This window comes from Hemitrygon akajei, chromosome 21 (genome assembly GCF_048418815.1).
Source record: "Hemitrygon akajei chromosome 21, sHemAka1.3, whole genome shotgun sequence".
Taxonomy (NCBI): domain Eukaryota; kingdom Metazoa; phylum Chordata; class Chondrichthyes; order Myliobatiformes; family Dasyatidae; genus Hemitrygon; species Hemitrygon akajei.
This window is the reverse complement of record NC_133144.1, coordinates 37,090,733-37,106,833: the sequence shown is the minus strand read 5'-3', so window position 1 is coordinate 37,106,833 and position 16,101 is coordinate 37,090,733. Positions and strand designations below refer to the sequence as shown.

At 39.8% G+C, this 16,101-nt stretch overlaps 1 protein-coding gene across 4 annotated transcripts; it reads right to left on the bottom strand.

Moving 5' to 3' along the window:
* Window positions 1-5,071: 5,071 nt before the first annotated feature.
* Window positions 5,072-15,675, bottom strand: LOC140714217 (uncharacterized). Of its 4 annotated transcripts, none has more exons than XM_073025219.1 (2): window positions 15,519-15,675; window positions 5,072-10,410 (listed from the first exon to the last, which is right to left on the bottom strand). In XM_073025219.1, the coding sequence occupies exons 1-2, from the start codon at window positions 15,526-15,528 to the stop codon at window positions 8,576-8,578; spliced, it is 1,845 nt and encodes a 614-aa protein (XP_072881320.1). In that variant the 5' UTR covers window positions 15,529-15,675; the 3' UTR covers window positions 5,072-8,575. The 4 variants fall into 4 exon arrangements, with proteins under 4 accessions (XP_072881320.1, XP_072881323.1, XP_072881322.1 ...); XM_073025222.1 differs by lacking the exon at window positions 15,519-15,675 and adding an exon at window positions 15,212-15,506; XM_073025221.1 differs by lacking the exon at window positions 15,519-15,675 and adding an exon at window positions 15,332-15,506.
* Between the last annotated feature and the right edge of the window lie 426 nt (window positions 15,676-16,101).

Sequence of the window (16,101 nt, the reverse complement as noted above, 5' to 3'; positions counted from 1 at the left end):
AATTGTGACATAGGTTAAGGTAAAACACTCTTAAAACAATCTTAAAATATGCCTTTGCTATAGCTATGGATGAATACCTTCAAGAAAAAAGTCTGACTGAATTCCAAGAGACATTCATATTCCACTACTGTAAGAATGGAAGAAATAGAAGAAGGAATAATTCATTCAGCCTCATATGCATGCTTCACCTTTCAATGAACTCATGATGATTTACCTCAGTGAGGCATTACCCCCACTATACCCATAATCCCATGATTTCCTTCAAATCCAAAAACCTTCAGATCTCTAATGACTCTATGATTCTCTAAAACTCAGCAAATGAATCACCAAATATTTAGCAGGCAGATGCAGCAAGTAGTTAAGAGGAAAAGTAGCACATTGGATTTTATTGCAAAGGTGTTGAGTTTAGAAATAGGATGTCTTATTTCTGTTATGTAAGGTGTTGATGAGCTCCTATACACTGTTTCGATGTCCTTCACTATAAATGGATATAGTAACATTGGAGCAGTCTAAAAGAAGTTCACCTGGCTGGATCCTGGAATGAGAAGATCATCCTGTCAAGGGTTCGGGTTTGGTTTGTATTCTTTGGAACTTACAAGAATGCATGGTGACCTAACACAAAAGATATGGAGGAAGTATGACAGGTTTGATCTTGACTAATGCTGTTTGAGTGGAGTTTGTACCTTCTCCCCATGATTGCTTGGATCCTCCCCACATCCCAAACACCTCAGACCCCAGGTGCTCCAGTTTACTTTGTCATCACAAATACATGCCCGTTTGTAAATTAATTCACTAATATGAATTGCTCTTTTTTCTTAGGTGAATAATAAAAGAATTGGTGGTGGGATGAGGTGAGGATGGGTGGAAGTGGCAGTTAAAGGACAAGTGAGAGGGAAGTAAGTGGATAATGATGAGATTGGTCTGAGAACCAACATAGATTTGATGGTCCATTAAAGAGCACACTCTATGGTGTCCATTTATATTCTGTACATTGAGAAGCACATCCTGTTCTGTCTGTTGGAGAGAACACCCTATTGTACCCATAAAGAACCTCAGGATTCACACTACCAGGTTCAGGAACAGATATACCCCTCAATCCTCAGGCTCTTCAACCAGAGGGGATAACTTCACTCAACTTCACTTGTCCCATCATTGTAATGTTCCCACAACCTATGGACTCACTTTTGAGGATTCTTCATCACATGTTCTTGATATGTATTATTTATTTATTATTATTATTTCTTTCTTTTTGTATTTCTACAGTTTGTTGTCTTTTTCACACTGGTTGAAATCCCAGTTTGGTTCAGTCTTTTGTTGATTTTTTTTATGGTTATTATTCTATTATGGATTTATTGAGTATGCCTGCAAGAAAATGAACCTCAGGGTTGTATATGGTGACATATATGTACTTTGATAATACATTTACTTCGAACTTTGAAATGTTTAAAGGTTCATCCTCTACGCTCACTGAAGAGCATGCACTGTTATGGCTATTAAAGGGCACATCTGGATGTGTCCATTGAACAGCACACTCTGTGTGATCACATTCTGCTGCATCTCTGTTGAATGCTTTTTGTTACAGCCTTCAAGCAGTTTCACTGTACTACATCCAAATGTTCAGTCACACTAATCCTCAATTCAATTCTGTCCACAAAACTGTTATGTGAATAATAACTTCATGCTTTACATTCCTTTTATAAATAATGTAGTGATATTTATGCTTAATCCAACTGAACAGTTACTAAAACAGAAGAATTTCGGTAGATAATGAAATTTCCTTTATCTAGTTACAGATTGGGAAAGCAGACTATTTTAAAATTGTTGACAGACTGAATAATGTTGATGTTCAAAGAGAACTAGGTGTTCCTGAACAGAAATTACTGAGAGCTATTGTGTATGCCACGATTAGGAAAACAAATGATATGTTGGCCTCCACTATGAAAGGATCTGAGTAAAGAAAAAGAAGTGTCATTACAATTACAAAGGGCTTTGATAAGACCATACCTGGAATATTGCATAAGAGTTTTGTTCTCCTCTCCAATAAGTATATATTTGCCATAGTGAAGAGTGATTCACTAGTCGTATTTCTTCAATAGAGGCTTTGACATATGAGGTAAGACTGAATAAACTAGGCCTACATTCTCTGGAGTATGGAAGAATGAAAAGTGAGCTTATGGAAACTTGTGAAATCTCTTGCAAAATTCCCAGCTGAGGAATCTAGAACCAGAGATCAATTTCAAAATAGTGGATAGGCCCTTCAGAACTGAGATAAAGATTTTTTTTTCACTTAATGAGAGCTTAGATGCTCAATCATTGAATTTTGAGCCTTTGAAGTTTTCACCTTCAATAGAAAAAGGTGGATTTCTGGACATTAAGAGAATCAAAGAAAATGGGGAAGGTGCCAGAAAATTAATCTGAGTTTGAAAAAAATCAGTAGTGATCAAGATGAATGCCAGAGAAGGCTTGAACAGCAAGATGGCTTACTCTCTCACTCAGTCCTTATGTTCTTATTTTCTTAATTATTTTAATCCCTGAAGGTAGATGCTATGAATCTATTAATTTCCATTCTCGCTCTTAATATTTATCTACATATATTATCAAATGTCTCCTGCAGGGTTATTTTCTGGTTTCCTCATACCTTTGCTAAGCCATCAACAAATAAACCTAAATGCTGATAATATCAGAAATAGGAAATACATACCAACACTTCTGGAGGCATTAATTGGTCACTTAACGTATAATAACAGAGGTAACTTTACTGCAGTTTGAGATAAGCCATTTTTTAAGATGCAGTTAAAAAAGAGAGGAAGTTAGAAGCAAAAATAGTCTGAATTAATGCAGAGCAGGAGATATTTATGACAAAAGTGCATTTAACACATCTTCCTTTTATTTATTTTGAAGTGCAATATTACAAAAAACAAAAGAAACAAGCAGTCTTATCAACCCTTTGAAGCTATTCTACTATTCAATATGGCTGATCCAGTTCTGGTTCAAAACCACTCTTTCCTGCTTCCTCCCTATCCCCACAGCTGCCTTATCATTTAAGTCTCTGTCAGTTTCTACATAATGTATATCTGATGACAGATCTCTGGGGTAGAGAATTCCAAAGTGCAATAATCCTTAAAGAGGAGAAATTCCTCTTCACTATTTCTCTTAAATTGGTGCTCCCTAAAGCTGAAACTATTCTTCCCAGATTTAGAAAAACCCACTAAGGGAAATAACATCTCAGCATCTACCCTTTCAGCACCTCTCTGAATCTTGTATGTTTCAGTAAGAATCACCCCTCATTCTCCTGAACTCCAGGCCCCACCTGCATAACCTCTCCACATTTTCAACCCTCTTTAACCCAGAAATCAACCCAGTGAAAATTCTCTGCAGTGTCAGCAATTGAGCAGGTTCATATGTAGGGTGGTGGAAATGTTAGGTATAGGTGCTAATCAAAGTTTCTGTGTGAGCTTTAATGAACCAGCCAGCCCTTTCTTACAGCGATAAACAATCTCCTGATAGAACTCAGTGGGTCAAGAAGCATCTGTGTGGGGAAAGGAATTGTCAGTTTTTCAGGTCAGAACTCTGAATTGGGACAAACTCAGGATTGCTTCCTGAAATGTCGCTCCAGCAGATTGTTTTTTGCTTCAGAACCCAGTGTCTTGTGTCTCCAGTCCTTTTCTATTATGTTCATTCTTGATATCATTATCACAGTATGTTCCTACTGTTCATCTGGGGAAAATAACTGGCTCAATGCCAGACCATAATACCAATACACCACTCCACACTTTTAATGTTTTTATTGATAGCAACTTCCTTTAAAACAGACAACACATAAACCATTATCATCAATGACTAACTAAGACTTTGTCATTACTAAGCATCTGATAAAACTAACATGTAGTAAAACTCCAGTAATCTGCTATCCCTTTGTTCACAAATCCCAGTGAGGCAGCATCCCACTCTCCCTTTAACACCCTGCTTCCTGTGCTCTCTTTGATGGCACTGGGGCTTTGATGGCAACTCTCCCATGAAACTCATTGGGCCCATTTCCACACACAGCCTTTAAACTCACAGGGCCCTCATTTTCTGTTGTCCCTTAGAATGCACAATTGTGTAACATATTACAGTGTTGATAGAATAACATCCAGTAGACCATAAAATCTACTACAGGCATCACCAAGGTTCCAAGAGTGCCAGATTAATGGAGTTTTACTGTACTTACAAAGAAGTCCTTCAGTTTGACAATTTTGGCCAGTGCTGTTCAAAGGTTCTTGGTTACATTTTAAGCAAATCACATTTATTGCCAGAATCACAACCATCATATAGGCTGCTTGACTAGAGAGGAAAAGGTTGATTATTCTGTCACATTTTGGTCTACACAGAACACTGGAATTTCTTGAGTTACAATCGGGTGGTTATGCAGGGACTCTCCAGAAACCCACTCAATTGGAGACTGAATATATAGTGAAAGGGTACCTCTTTATCTGTGTGCATTCATGCTGCCTGCTGTTTTAGCCCCGTGATGATCACTTATACACTAGTGGAAATAGTATGTGTCCACTGTCTTAAGGTATTAGGTACTACTGTAAGGCTGATTCCCAACTGTGTACTGGGAGTGGAAATTCCTTAGACTTGTCACCGTCATTGAAGGTAGCTCCTGGAAACATCAGAACCTAACATATATGCATCAAAAGTGAAAAGAATTAAATCACATTTGTTTCTTCTTTTCTGCTGATAGATCAGCTTCCATATTACAAGCTAACAAATGTAAACCACCCCAGGTAAATGAACTGAATTGAGTATCTTTGCTTCAATCTCTAGTATATGTAGGCATTTGCTGAAAGGAGCACCAAGGGCAGTTGAGATGCTTTATGGAAAGAAACCTAGGGCATAAAGTTGTTCTTCTGAGGCTGAAGGAAGGGATGCTCTTGAAAGTATCATTGTGACATGCATCTGTGGCAGTACTTGCACCTCTTGTTACAAAGGTGGCTGCGATCCTTCTTTCGCAAAGAGAGGTATATGGGTCTGAGCTTGTGATCATCCTACTCAAGACACTTTCTACTTGAAAGAAAGAAGACTGGCTTTGTTGGGTCTCTCAGACTTGCTCAGTTAGGTTTTTGGCATGAGCTATTGTCAGTGATCACATTGGATTGATTTGGCTCCGATGGTCACATTCTGTTCTAATTCAGAAAGTTGTGAACTTAAAATCCACTCTGGGAACATGAGCACCTTAAATCAGATTGATAACTCAGTATGATACTGAGTACTGTACCTGCAGGGGTGAAAAAATTCATTAAAACTTAAGACCTAGTTGACCTGACAAAAGAATATAAAAAATATCAGAAAGACATTAGAGCTCCCCCTGGTGTCCTGTCCTCAATGCTATCACTGAAACCTTTTGACGATTTGGGATTTATCTTTGCACCAGGTTGGTTATTACATTTTCCAATCTATAACAACCAATGTTCTTCATAAAGTACCTCAGTGACTGTAAGGGCTTTGAGATATTGTGAGGTTGTCAAAGTAACTATATAAAAGAACCTTCATTCTACAAACACCAAGACAGCTATTCACTCTTTGAGAGGAACAAAAGAATGACTAATGCTGAACGCTATGTAACATTTTCTTAGCTGACAGGGCTAATATCACAAGGTGCAGGAGTGTGAATTGGTCAAAGAGAAAATAAATGGCTTGCCATTGAGCTGTAAGTTGTAACACTCCATATGCAAAATGAAATGAAAATGTATACAAAAATACAATCATTAATTAATTGATAATAAACAACAAATATTTTCTGATGCACAATATCAATAGAAATAAGAGTACAGACTGGAAAAGTTGTTTAATTGTTCACTTTTAAGGGAAAATTGCAATTAAGTAGTACATGGCCAAATCAAGTTCCCTGTGTCTTTGATATCTGACAGAAAACCAGCCTCCTAAACTAAGGAGTCTTCATGGCACTGCATTTAGATGTGAAATTATCTGTGGAATTCTCTGCCCAATGAAGCAGTGGAGGCTACCTCAGTAAATATAGTTAAGACAAGTTTGGATAGATTTTGCATAGTAGGGGAATTAAGGGTTATGGGGAAAAGGCAGGTAGGTAGATCAGCCACGATCTTATTGAATGATGGAACAGGCTCAATGGGCCAGATAGCCTACTCCTGCTCCTATTTCTTATGTTCTTATGTTGGTAATCAGAGTCCTATAAACATTTAAGATTACAAGGATCTGCTCCTAGAGATTCATCCTTTTTACACAAAGTTTGTCATTTTGTTCCAAGTTGAAATTCATCCTCCAGCTGTATTATTGCCATTCCGCTTCTATTGTTGACTTAAAATTTATTTTTTAAAGTCTATTTATACCATGTTATACCGAAACTCGATAGAAGCCTTTAGAAAGTAACATTACTATCAAGAGAATTTTAAGAAAGAAAGATTAAGGAGGATGAACTGAATCATTTAAGTTAGTCCTTATGATCAATGGTGATGTTTTTCACCGTCTATTAGACTGTTTGTTGACTGGATTTTGTAATTGGGCATCCCAGCTTCTATGTGAAGGTTATCTCAGTAATACTGTGTTTCACACTTCTTTAGGAGGGCTTTGAAAAATGGAAATTACCTGCAAGTCATTGGTGGTTGAGAATGTAAGTAGTTTCACAGTCCTAGCATAACCTTGCTGAATTTACTATCTTGAGGTATTTGCCTATGCAAATGTTGCCATCAACTATAATCTTCATATCATAAAATTTCTATAATAAAGTACAGATCTACTTCTAATCTTCCATATCTGTTCCCCTGCCTTTTTATCTGTTTGTTTCCTAAATCAGGCACAAACTCCCCTTTTCACCAGCTATGTTTGTTCATCGTTTTCATATTTAATTTTCAACCTATTTTGTAAGTATCATAAAGGTCCCATTGTCCTCTATAGTCAAAATCCAGTTTTCTGTTGAATTATTTTCCACCTTTTTTAACTGACTTCTTTTTCAGAAACCTTTTTCAGAAAAACTAATTACTGAAATGTTAAATTATTTGTGCCTTTACATAATCAAATTATGCTTGTTGTCTTCTAATCTTGTTTTAGACAGTTATGTTATTTTAGTACTAAGGATAGATTAGTCAAAAGCTATCTTTAGTAAACAATCCAATTCTAGGCTTCTGTGATTGACCCCAGCCTTTGCTTTGCTGAAGCTGGAAAGAATTGAGTATTAAAGATAGTTTCTGAAATTTAACTCTTTATCCTCCCATCTGATCAATTTAATTGTTTGTTGGTTGATTATAAATTGTATGTACTCCCTGTGAACACATAGGTTTCCTCTGGCTGCACCAGTTTCCTCCTACGTTCCAAAGGTTTACCAGTTAGTTGGTTAATTAGCCATTGTAAATTGTCCTGTGATTATGTTAGGGTTAAATAGATTGCTAAGTGGTGCGGCTCGTTGGGCTGGAAAAGCCTGTTCTACACTGTATTTCAATCCTGTCTTGGTTTGCATATCAAAAGTATTAATAGCCTGCAAACTAGAAAGTTATTGTAAAATAGACTTCTAGCCCCTTCTAGGAGTTTAATGTTTAATTCTGACTACCACTCTTTAGAACTCATGCCAAGGCCTTAATATGGGTGTAGAACAGATTTATTAAAATGGATGGCAGAAAGGAGAGACTTCAGTAACGTGGAGTGCCTAGAGAAAGTGTTTAGGACAGATTCGATAGAGGCATTCCAAGTCACTGTTTTGATGGAGTAAGTAAGAAGTGGCAGACAGGTCAACAATGGGAAGTCCAAATTTAAGAACCTGCTGTGACCTGAAGAAATACTCTTTCATGTAGTTAATGTTCAATCTGAAAGGCTGATGATAAAGGACTCATTTGTAGTCATCATTTGAAGATCAGATAAATGCTTAAACAAAAAATTATGACTGTGGGTTTGAGAATACATGAGAATCTTTATCAAAGTTCCACAAAATGGAGCAATTCACCCTTTGTTGCAGTTTCATATGACATTTCCATGATCCTGTGGATTGTCATTTACATCGGTTTCCCTCAACTCCAACATGTTTCTTCTGAAATGTATTATTATTCATTAAAATTTCTGCTTCTGTCATCATTGTTACACATTAAGATAACTACTTGTGTCACATTACCATATGTTTACAAGGATCATTGTCTTGTCAAAGATTACTATTCTTTCAGAGCACCAAGAAGAAAATCTGGAAACGCAGGATAGTCAAGAACATTTTGCTAAAAATACCTTTTTGTCCCTATCCCAATATTCTTACAGCAGCATCATTTACATCCTCATCTACATGAGCATACAGTAACTGGATCACAAATGCATTCAGACTTCTACTTTCCCATAACTGTCTCAGGATCTATATTTTTCTGAAAACTTCACCTGCTCCAGAATACCTCAATCAGCCACTCTCATAACTATGTTGGAAAAAAACCAATTTCTTAAAAAAAATACTCTTACTAATAATTACTTTTGAATGTAAGTGTCTGGGGAAAAGTAAAAGCTGCATTTACATTTTGTGAATGCAGTTTATGTATACTCTCTCCTGATACTGACATATCTCACTCTTTGACAGTGGATGCAGCTGTCAATCTATTGCTGTATTGGATCGTATACAACATGTGGGATGTCTCAGAGTAGAGAACATCTTCCTAAAGCCTGGCAAATGTCTCTTCTCTTTTGTTTGATGTTCCAGCACATGTGTTGCATCAAAGTGAGGATCCAAATGCTTCAATGTCTTCTCAGCTGTAGATACCTTGTCTTTTTCATGTTGTTCGATCTGAATCTCCAGATGTTTTTGTATGGCCAGCCCAAGGACCTCAGGGTCTACAGATGCCCCATAAATTTCCCATGTCATTCCTTTGTCATCCCATTTTACTTCTCGAACTGGAGACTCCTGAATCTCCTGATTCTCTTCTAAGTTAACTTCTGGGAACATGTGAACCAAGCAGCAGTCAGTGGGAGACATTGGGTTGGTGCCTACTGACCTGCAGTCAACTGCAAAAGAAGTCTGTACCTCTGCATCTTTATGCCTCAGTTGATAATAAATGCCTAGGGTCAAATCTCTGATAGAGGTCATAGTGCACATATCTCGTGTTCTCACATTCACATTATTATTTGGACTATTTTGTTGAGAAGGATGAGCAGGGTTTTCCAGTTCTACTTTTATTGCATCTGAGATATTCTGTGGATTTTCATCAGTCATGGTGGGGACCACATTATTTCCTACAGTGCCATGGCATCGCAGAAGATGCTTTGTGTCCAAACCAGATTCACTCACTGAAGACACCAACCGTGGGAATGCAAGAATACCTGATACTGGCAGCGGGTGGCAATATGCATTGATATTTCCTCTTCCAGAATCACTGACAGAACTGATTAGCCTTGGCATAAGATGAATAGCTGGAATTGGCAGAGAGTGGCAGAAAGCAGGTGAAGTGTCTTCTATGCTCAGACCAGGTATCATGTGGCTTTGAAGTCCAGTACAATTGTGATTGTTCATTAAAGCATCTTCCTTATGTTGCACATTAGCCTGGTCCTTGGTGATTGTCCCATTTCCTTTCATACAGTTATCTTGATATTGCCTGCCAGATTCTTGGACAACCATGACTCCTGGATAATTATGAGAACTCTCTGTAAGCATGAAATGGCACTGATGCATGGAATTGCACACATTATTGTTGATGCTATTGACTTGATGCTCAGGAGTGGCTGGCCTTTCTCCTATAGTTTCATGATGGTCATTGTCAGTATCACTCTCTGAAATACTTATCACTATCTTTTGATCAGAATCCATTGTTGTCATTTCACTTTGAGGGATTACACTGCAGTTACTGTCAGGCACAATAACTTGATGTTCCATGGCACTCTGGCTGTGCACTACATTGTCTTGACAGCAGTTCTCTTTGTAACCACAGATGATGTCTGAGCAACTCCTGCACATCAACTTTGTCTGCAACTTCCCCAAATTTGGGTCTTTGTACAACATTGTGTCTGTATTCCTTCTTATGTCTGAGCTGCTGTTAGTACGGTCATTGGCGTGGAGTTTTGCACCATCCTGAAAGATTGGGGATTCAGTCACATGGTTGGGATTGGGGATGGAATTCATTTGGAAGCAGCCACACAAGGGGATAATAGTGAAATTATTCTGTGGCATGAAACAAGAAGAATGACAAGAATATCTCGTGTCCGTTTCAACTGTGTTCCTTGAAGAGACAACACTGCTGATCGTCTTCCTCAGATATGGATTAGTCATTTTCCTTTCTTCCATGTTTTCCCTTCTTGGGAACAGGGTATCAGAGGAGCTTTTTGACAGTGGGAAACATTCTGGTTCCAACGTATTACGATACATTACATCCTGATTTACCTGGAACGCATGATCAGATGACCTTCGATTGTATGTGGCCATGTCGAATGGGCACTCTGTAATGATGAGAAACAATAAAGAGAAAATAGTAAATTATGTTATCCCTCTTGTTATAAATTCAGATGAACAATCAGCAATCTGAAAATTAAGTCTATTTTTTATTCTATAGATGCTGCCGCAGCTTGTGGTTGTTTCCAGCATTTTATATCTTAGATTTATGTAGGATCTTTTCCATGGACTTATTCTTACTGCCTCAGTAAAACAGCCAATGTTATCAAAGCCAAACCCACCCCAGAGTTTCTCTCTTCCATTGGGCAGAAGATGCAAAGCCTGAAAGCATGTAGCACCAGTCTCAAAGACAGCTTCTACCCCACTGTTATAAGGCTATCAAATGCTTCCCTAGTACGATAAATTGGACTCTTGACGTCACAGTCTATTTCGTTATGATTATGTACTTTACTATCTACCTGCACTGCTGTTTCTTTAACAAGAGAAAATCTGTAGATGCTGGAATTCCAAGCAACACACACAAAATGCTGGAGGAACACAGCAGCCCAGACAGCATCTATGGAGAAGAGTAAACAGCCGATGTTTCAGGCCGAGACCCTCCACCAGGACCTGAAATGTCAACTGTTTACTGTTTTCCATAGATGCTGCCTGACATGCTGAGTTCCTCCAGCAATCTGTGTATGCTGCAGTTTCTCTGTTGCTATTACACTTTATTCTGCATTGTTATTGTTTTACCTTGATCTACCTCACTGTGTAATGATCTGATCTGAAAGCTAAGTATGCAAGACAATCTTTTCACTCTATCTCGATACATGTGTCAATATGCTGGTAATGGTATGTTTGTGTTCATGTGGCAAGATAAGATTATACTGTAGTAAGTATTCTAAATATATCTTTATGGTATATTATTGTGTATCCCTATGATATTGCAGAGCATGAAGAAATATAAATTTAATTACATTGGAGGGGCAACTGAAATGGATGCTTATTGTATGAATGCATTAATAATATGCATAATTATTATTAGTGAGCAAATGTCCCTGCATGTCATTCTCCCCACTTTTCATGCTCCTTCTCTGATTTATATGTCAGTCTGCTTTTCTATAAGAATAGTGTGTCTGTCTAGTACCAGAATGACATGTAAATCAGTATGGTATATGTGCATATGTCTAGTGTGTCAGTGTGGGATTTATTGATGGATACATCAGGTTGGAGGGTCAGTATGATGCGCAAGTGATGTGGTGTGTTTTTAATACATGGTTCAGTGTGTGTATAACTCAGCCATCGGTGGCTCCAAGGAGGAGGGTTGAGCATGGAGCTAGCAACCCCATCCTGTGAAAGCCCAGAGCTACAGAAATGCCAACAGAAGCACCCCTGGGAGAAGAAGGATCTTTGAAGGTGGGCTACACCTGGGAACAACTTGAAAGAGTAGCCCTGGGCAGAGGACTCTGGCGAGCTATTGTCTGCAGCCTATTCCCTAGTAGGGGTGATGAGCTTAACCAACCAACCAATCAGTGTGTGTATATTTAGTGGACCAGATAATATGTACATCACCGCGGTGTGTGTGTGTGTGTGTTTGTGTATGAGAAGAGAGAGATAGATAGATAGATAGATAGATATCTAAGAGGGCACTCATGTCCAAAATACTGAAGGAGGGCCATAAAAGACAAATGCTCCATGAGTTTGGAGGTCTTTGGTGATTAATGAGGTGATTTATTTTCATGATTAGTTAATTTAGTTTGTGTGTGTGATTATATTAACCTTGTAGTTTGAAATTGCAGTGATATGATGTGTTTAACATTAGTCTTTAGTTTTCCATCTAATTGAGTAGTCAGCTAGAAGATTTTCATTGAAGTCATGTGACACAAAGGTACAGATACCTGGGAGGGTAAATCTGTGGGGTAACAAAGTACAGTGTGTTTTAACTGCACTGTGCTAAGTGCAGAGAATTCATCAAGGACTGGACAAAAGTGAAGAGTTAAATAAATTGCTTAAATAAATAAACTACTTTAAGATAAGCAGCATAAGGGAAGCTTTGCAGCAACATACAGTAAGATATATAGAGAGTCATAGTCATACAGAACAGAAAGAGGCCATTTGGCTCACGATGTCCACACTGACCATCAGTTCCCCATCTACACCAATTCCACTTACCAGCATTAGGTCTACAGCCTTCTAAGTCTTGGCAATTCAAGTGCTCATCTGGATATTTCTTATATGCTGTGAGAGTACTTGTGTCACCACCCTTTCAGACAGTTTGTTCCAGATTCCAGTCATCCTTTGGGCGAAAAACGATTCCTCAAAGCTGCTCTAAACTTCTTTTACTTCGCATAAATCAAAATCTTTTAGTACCACTGTTATAGGGAAAGGTTTGCTATTACAGTATACTCTGCTCGATGACAATTTCAGGTAATGGAAATTTGCCATAATACAATTCACAAATCACCACCAAATAAAATTTGAGATATGAAAAATCATGATACAGATGGTTTTCTAGGAACACAAACCCTCCACAACTTCAAGGAGTACTGTATCTACCTTGTCTATGTTCCTCAAAATGTTGCTTATTTCATCAGGTCTCTCTAAACAAACCCAGACTATCCAGTGCCTCCTCATTAGTGAAGTGGCAACATCTTGCTGAATCTCCACTTCATCCTCTCCAATGCTACCACACAGTGTGGTGACTAGAACTGTGCAGAGTACACCAGCTTTGGCCTAGCCAAAGTTTTATTCCCTCCCTGCTCTTATATCTTGTGCCCTGGGTAATGGAGGACAAGTATTCCACATTACTTCTTCACCACCTTATCTGCCGGTGTTGCTACCTGCAATGATCTTTGTACACCAAGTTTCATTTCTTCCTCAATGGTCCCTAGAGCTCTCCCATTCACTGTGTATTCCCACTTTTAATGTGCATACCAAAGGACATTGCGTCACAAGTAACAGGATTAACTTCCACCTTCCATTGCTCTGCCCAATTGACAGCTGATCAATATTTTCCTGAAGCCTAAGGCTACTGCGTGGGATTGATGACAGCCACCCCACCGTGTGCGCCGCGTGATGAACTTCAGTTCAGAGTTGGTGAGCTAGATCTGGAGATTAGGGAGAAGGAGAGTTACCTGGAAACTTTATTCCAGGAGCTAGTCACATCCTTTTAGTGAGGTACAGGAAAATTGCTCAGTTGAGAGGTACACAAATTGTGAATGTGAAAAAGGTAAAATCTGTTACAGGAGCTCAAACCTTGTCCGCCAGGCGGAGATTCATCCAGAGAGACTGCAGATGATGGTCTGTTAGAGGAAATCAGTAAGAAGAATGGAATTGTCCACATTTTGTGTTGAGACCTTGCATCAAGACGGAGAGTGGAGAAGGATGGTAGCCAATATAAGGAGGAGAAGGGGAGGGCTGAGATAGGGGACATAGGACATTCCTTCACCAGCAACTCCACCCCCTCCTCCTCCATCCACCAATCACCTCTGGCTCCTCTTCCACCACTTTCCTTTTCCTCTATATACTGATAATCACCACTCTCCACTCTTAGTCCTAATTTGATCTGAAAGGTGGACAACTGTTTTCCTCCCACAGATGCTGCTTGACTGGCTGAGTTCCTCTAGCAGATTGTTTGTTGCTGGAGGTTTTTCCAGCCTGTGAAAGTGAGCAAATTGACAAACGTACCACGGTCCATGGACCCTTCACCCTTCTGTATATCAGGGCAGTGTATTTCTTACTGCTGTGCCATGGTGGTTGAGCTGGTTTGATGTAGTGTACGTCCATGATGTTGTCAGTGTTATATGTTAGTATAATATGAGTCTCAGTAAGATTTATGTCAGTTTGGCGCTTCATTGGGGTATACGTGTCTTGTACAACAATGTGTGTGTAACGATATGTGTGTGCTTGAGACGTCTGTAAGGTTTGAGGATTAGTGTAAATCAGGTGTGTCAGGTTGCTATGTGGGTCAGTGGAATATTTTCAGTCTAAGATGGATCTACAGAAATCTGTGTAAAATCGAATGCACCGTTGTCAATCAGGGTATGGAATGGCACGGACGGGAATGTCCATCGAATGAATGTGGCTCAAGTTCGGTCTGAGGCAGTAAAACGGAGACAGGACAAGATGCAATCAGTGTCGTGGTGGCAAAGTGATTGCGTGGAACAATCGAGAAGGACACGGAGCTGTGTCAGGGATGGAGTATCCCCGGGGAGGTGACGGACTGTAAGAGGACATCCCTTGGGAGGGGTTGGGATCCATGTACTACACTGTGAGGCGGAGAGGAGTGGCGTGGTGCTCGATGTGGTGGAGAGGAGGACATTCTCACCAGCAACAGATGGGAGACTCCATGTCCTGTTCCGTTCTGAAGGGCAGCCTCCGTTCTCGACCTAAGCCACCTCCGGCCCATTTTGTGGAGACTTAAAAAAAAATTTCAGCAACTCTCACCCGTTTGGAGAGCCTTCGGAGTCTCATTAAACAAGACCAACAAATTCCTCTCCGGGGTGATTAAACAGTAAAGCATGGTGAGGATCTATATACAGTATATATAAAAGCAACAGGCCTTTTATCTGCTGGGAACATACGTACACAGAATAACGCTCCCGACAACAAACTGCAGCCCAAGTCAAACCCCCCATCCACTGGTGATTACCGGTCACTGGTGAAGATCAGGCAGAGAACCCGGTGCAAGAATACTAACGATCGCCGACTATTCGACGGTTCTGACTCCACTGACAGTCTCTCGGCAACAGCACAATGAATCTATAAATGAATATCTAATACCCTCAAAAGCTCAGCACCTCATCAGCCAGCTGGTGCTTTGCTGAAGAAATCTCTTCGGCCCGTTACACCGAGGACAGCACTCACCGTTCAATGAATCCAGGCACTCTTGCAAATATTATCATTAAGTATTGCCGAGTATGTGTATGTGTGTGTGTGTGTGTGTCTGTGTGCAGATGGCCGGGCTGAGTCACACGGTTCCCTCACCGTCCTCCATCGCTCGCTCACACGATGCAGACGCAATGAAAAGCAGAGAATATCAAGCTGTTTTATCCGATTAAGGGAAATAGTGCCGTGCTCCCTCAGCCCGTCCAGCGCCGTGCGTCGCCTCTCTGTTCCACACTCACAAATTACAACCAAGGACTGGTTCGCGTTGCTCACTCGCCATCCTTACCTCCAGACATCTCCCCTACGTGTTTATGTGTCTCCCGTCCGTCTCTCACTACCTGTCACTTCCAGTCAGTGTCGGTGAGACCTTTGGCTATTCTTCCAGGTTAATCTCTCCGCCTGATCGTTGTCGCTGCCTCTGTTTAACTGTGGTTTACTTTATTCGCCAGTCTTCCCTGAACAAACAGGATGACCACCACTCTGTACTGACTGAGTTTCCGCTAATACTTCAAATTAGAGAAGCACACAAAGCAATCACTGGCATTTGAGAGGCTGATTTATTTAATGGTTAGACAAAATGGCCACCGCAGAGCCAGTGCAACGAAAGTTTTGTTCATCCGTTTTTCCCATCCGCAATTCCTTGATCTAAGTGGTTTGCTTGGCATTTTCAGAGTCAGCCTTGTTGGTGGGACAAGAACCACATACAGGACGTTTGCCCTCTTGGAATACGGTGGTCAAGATCCCAGGATGTAGCAGGGACAGCGAAGTGGAAGTGCTTATAAAGGGGGTGGTGGTGGTGTGAATTTTATTATGGAATTCACAAAAGGCGTGGAGAGTAGGGCAGTGGATCTGTATAATTCAATAGTATT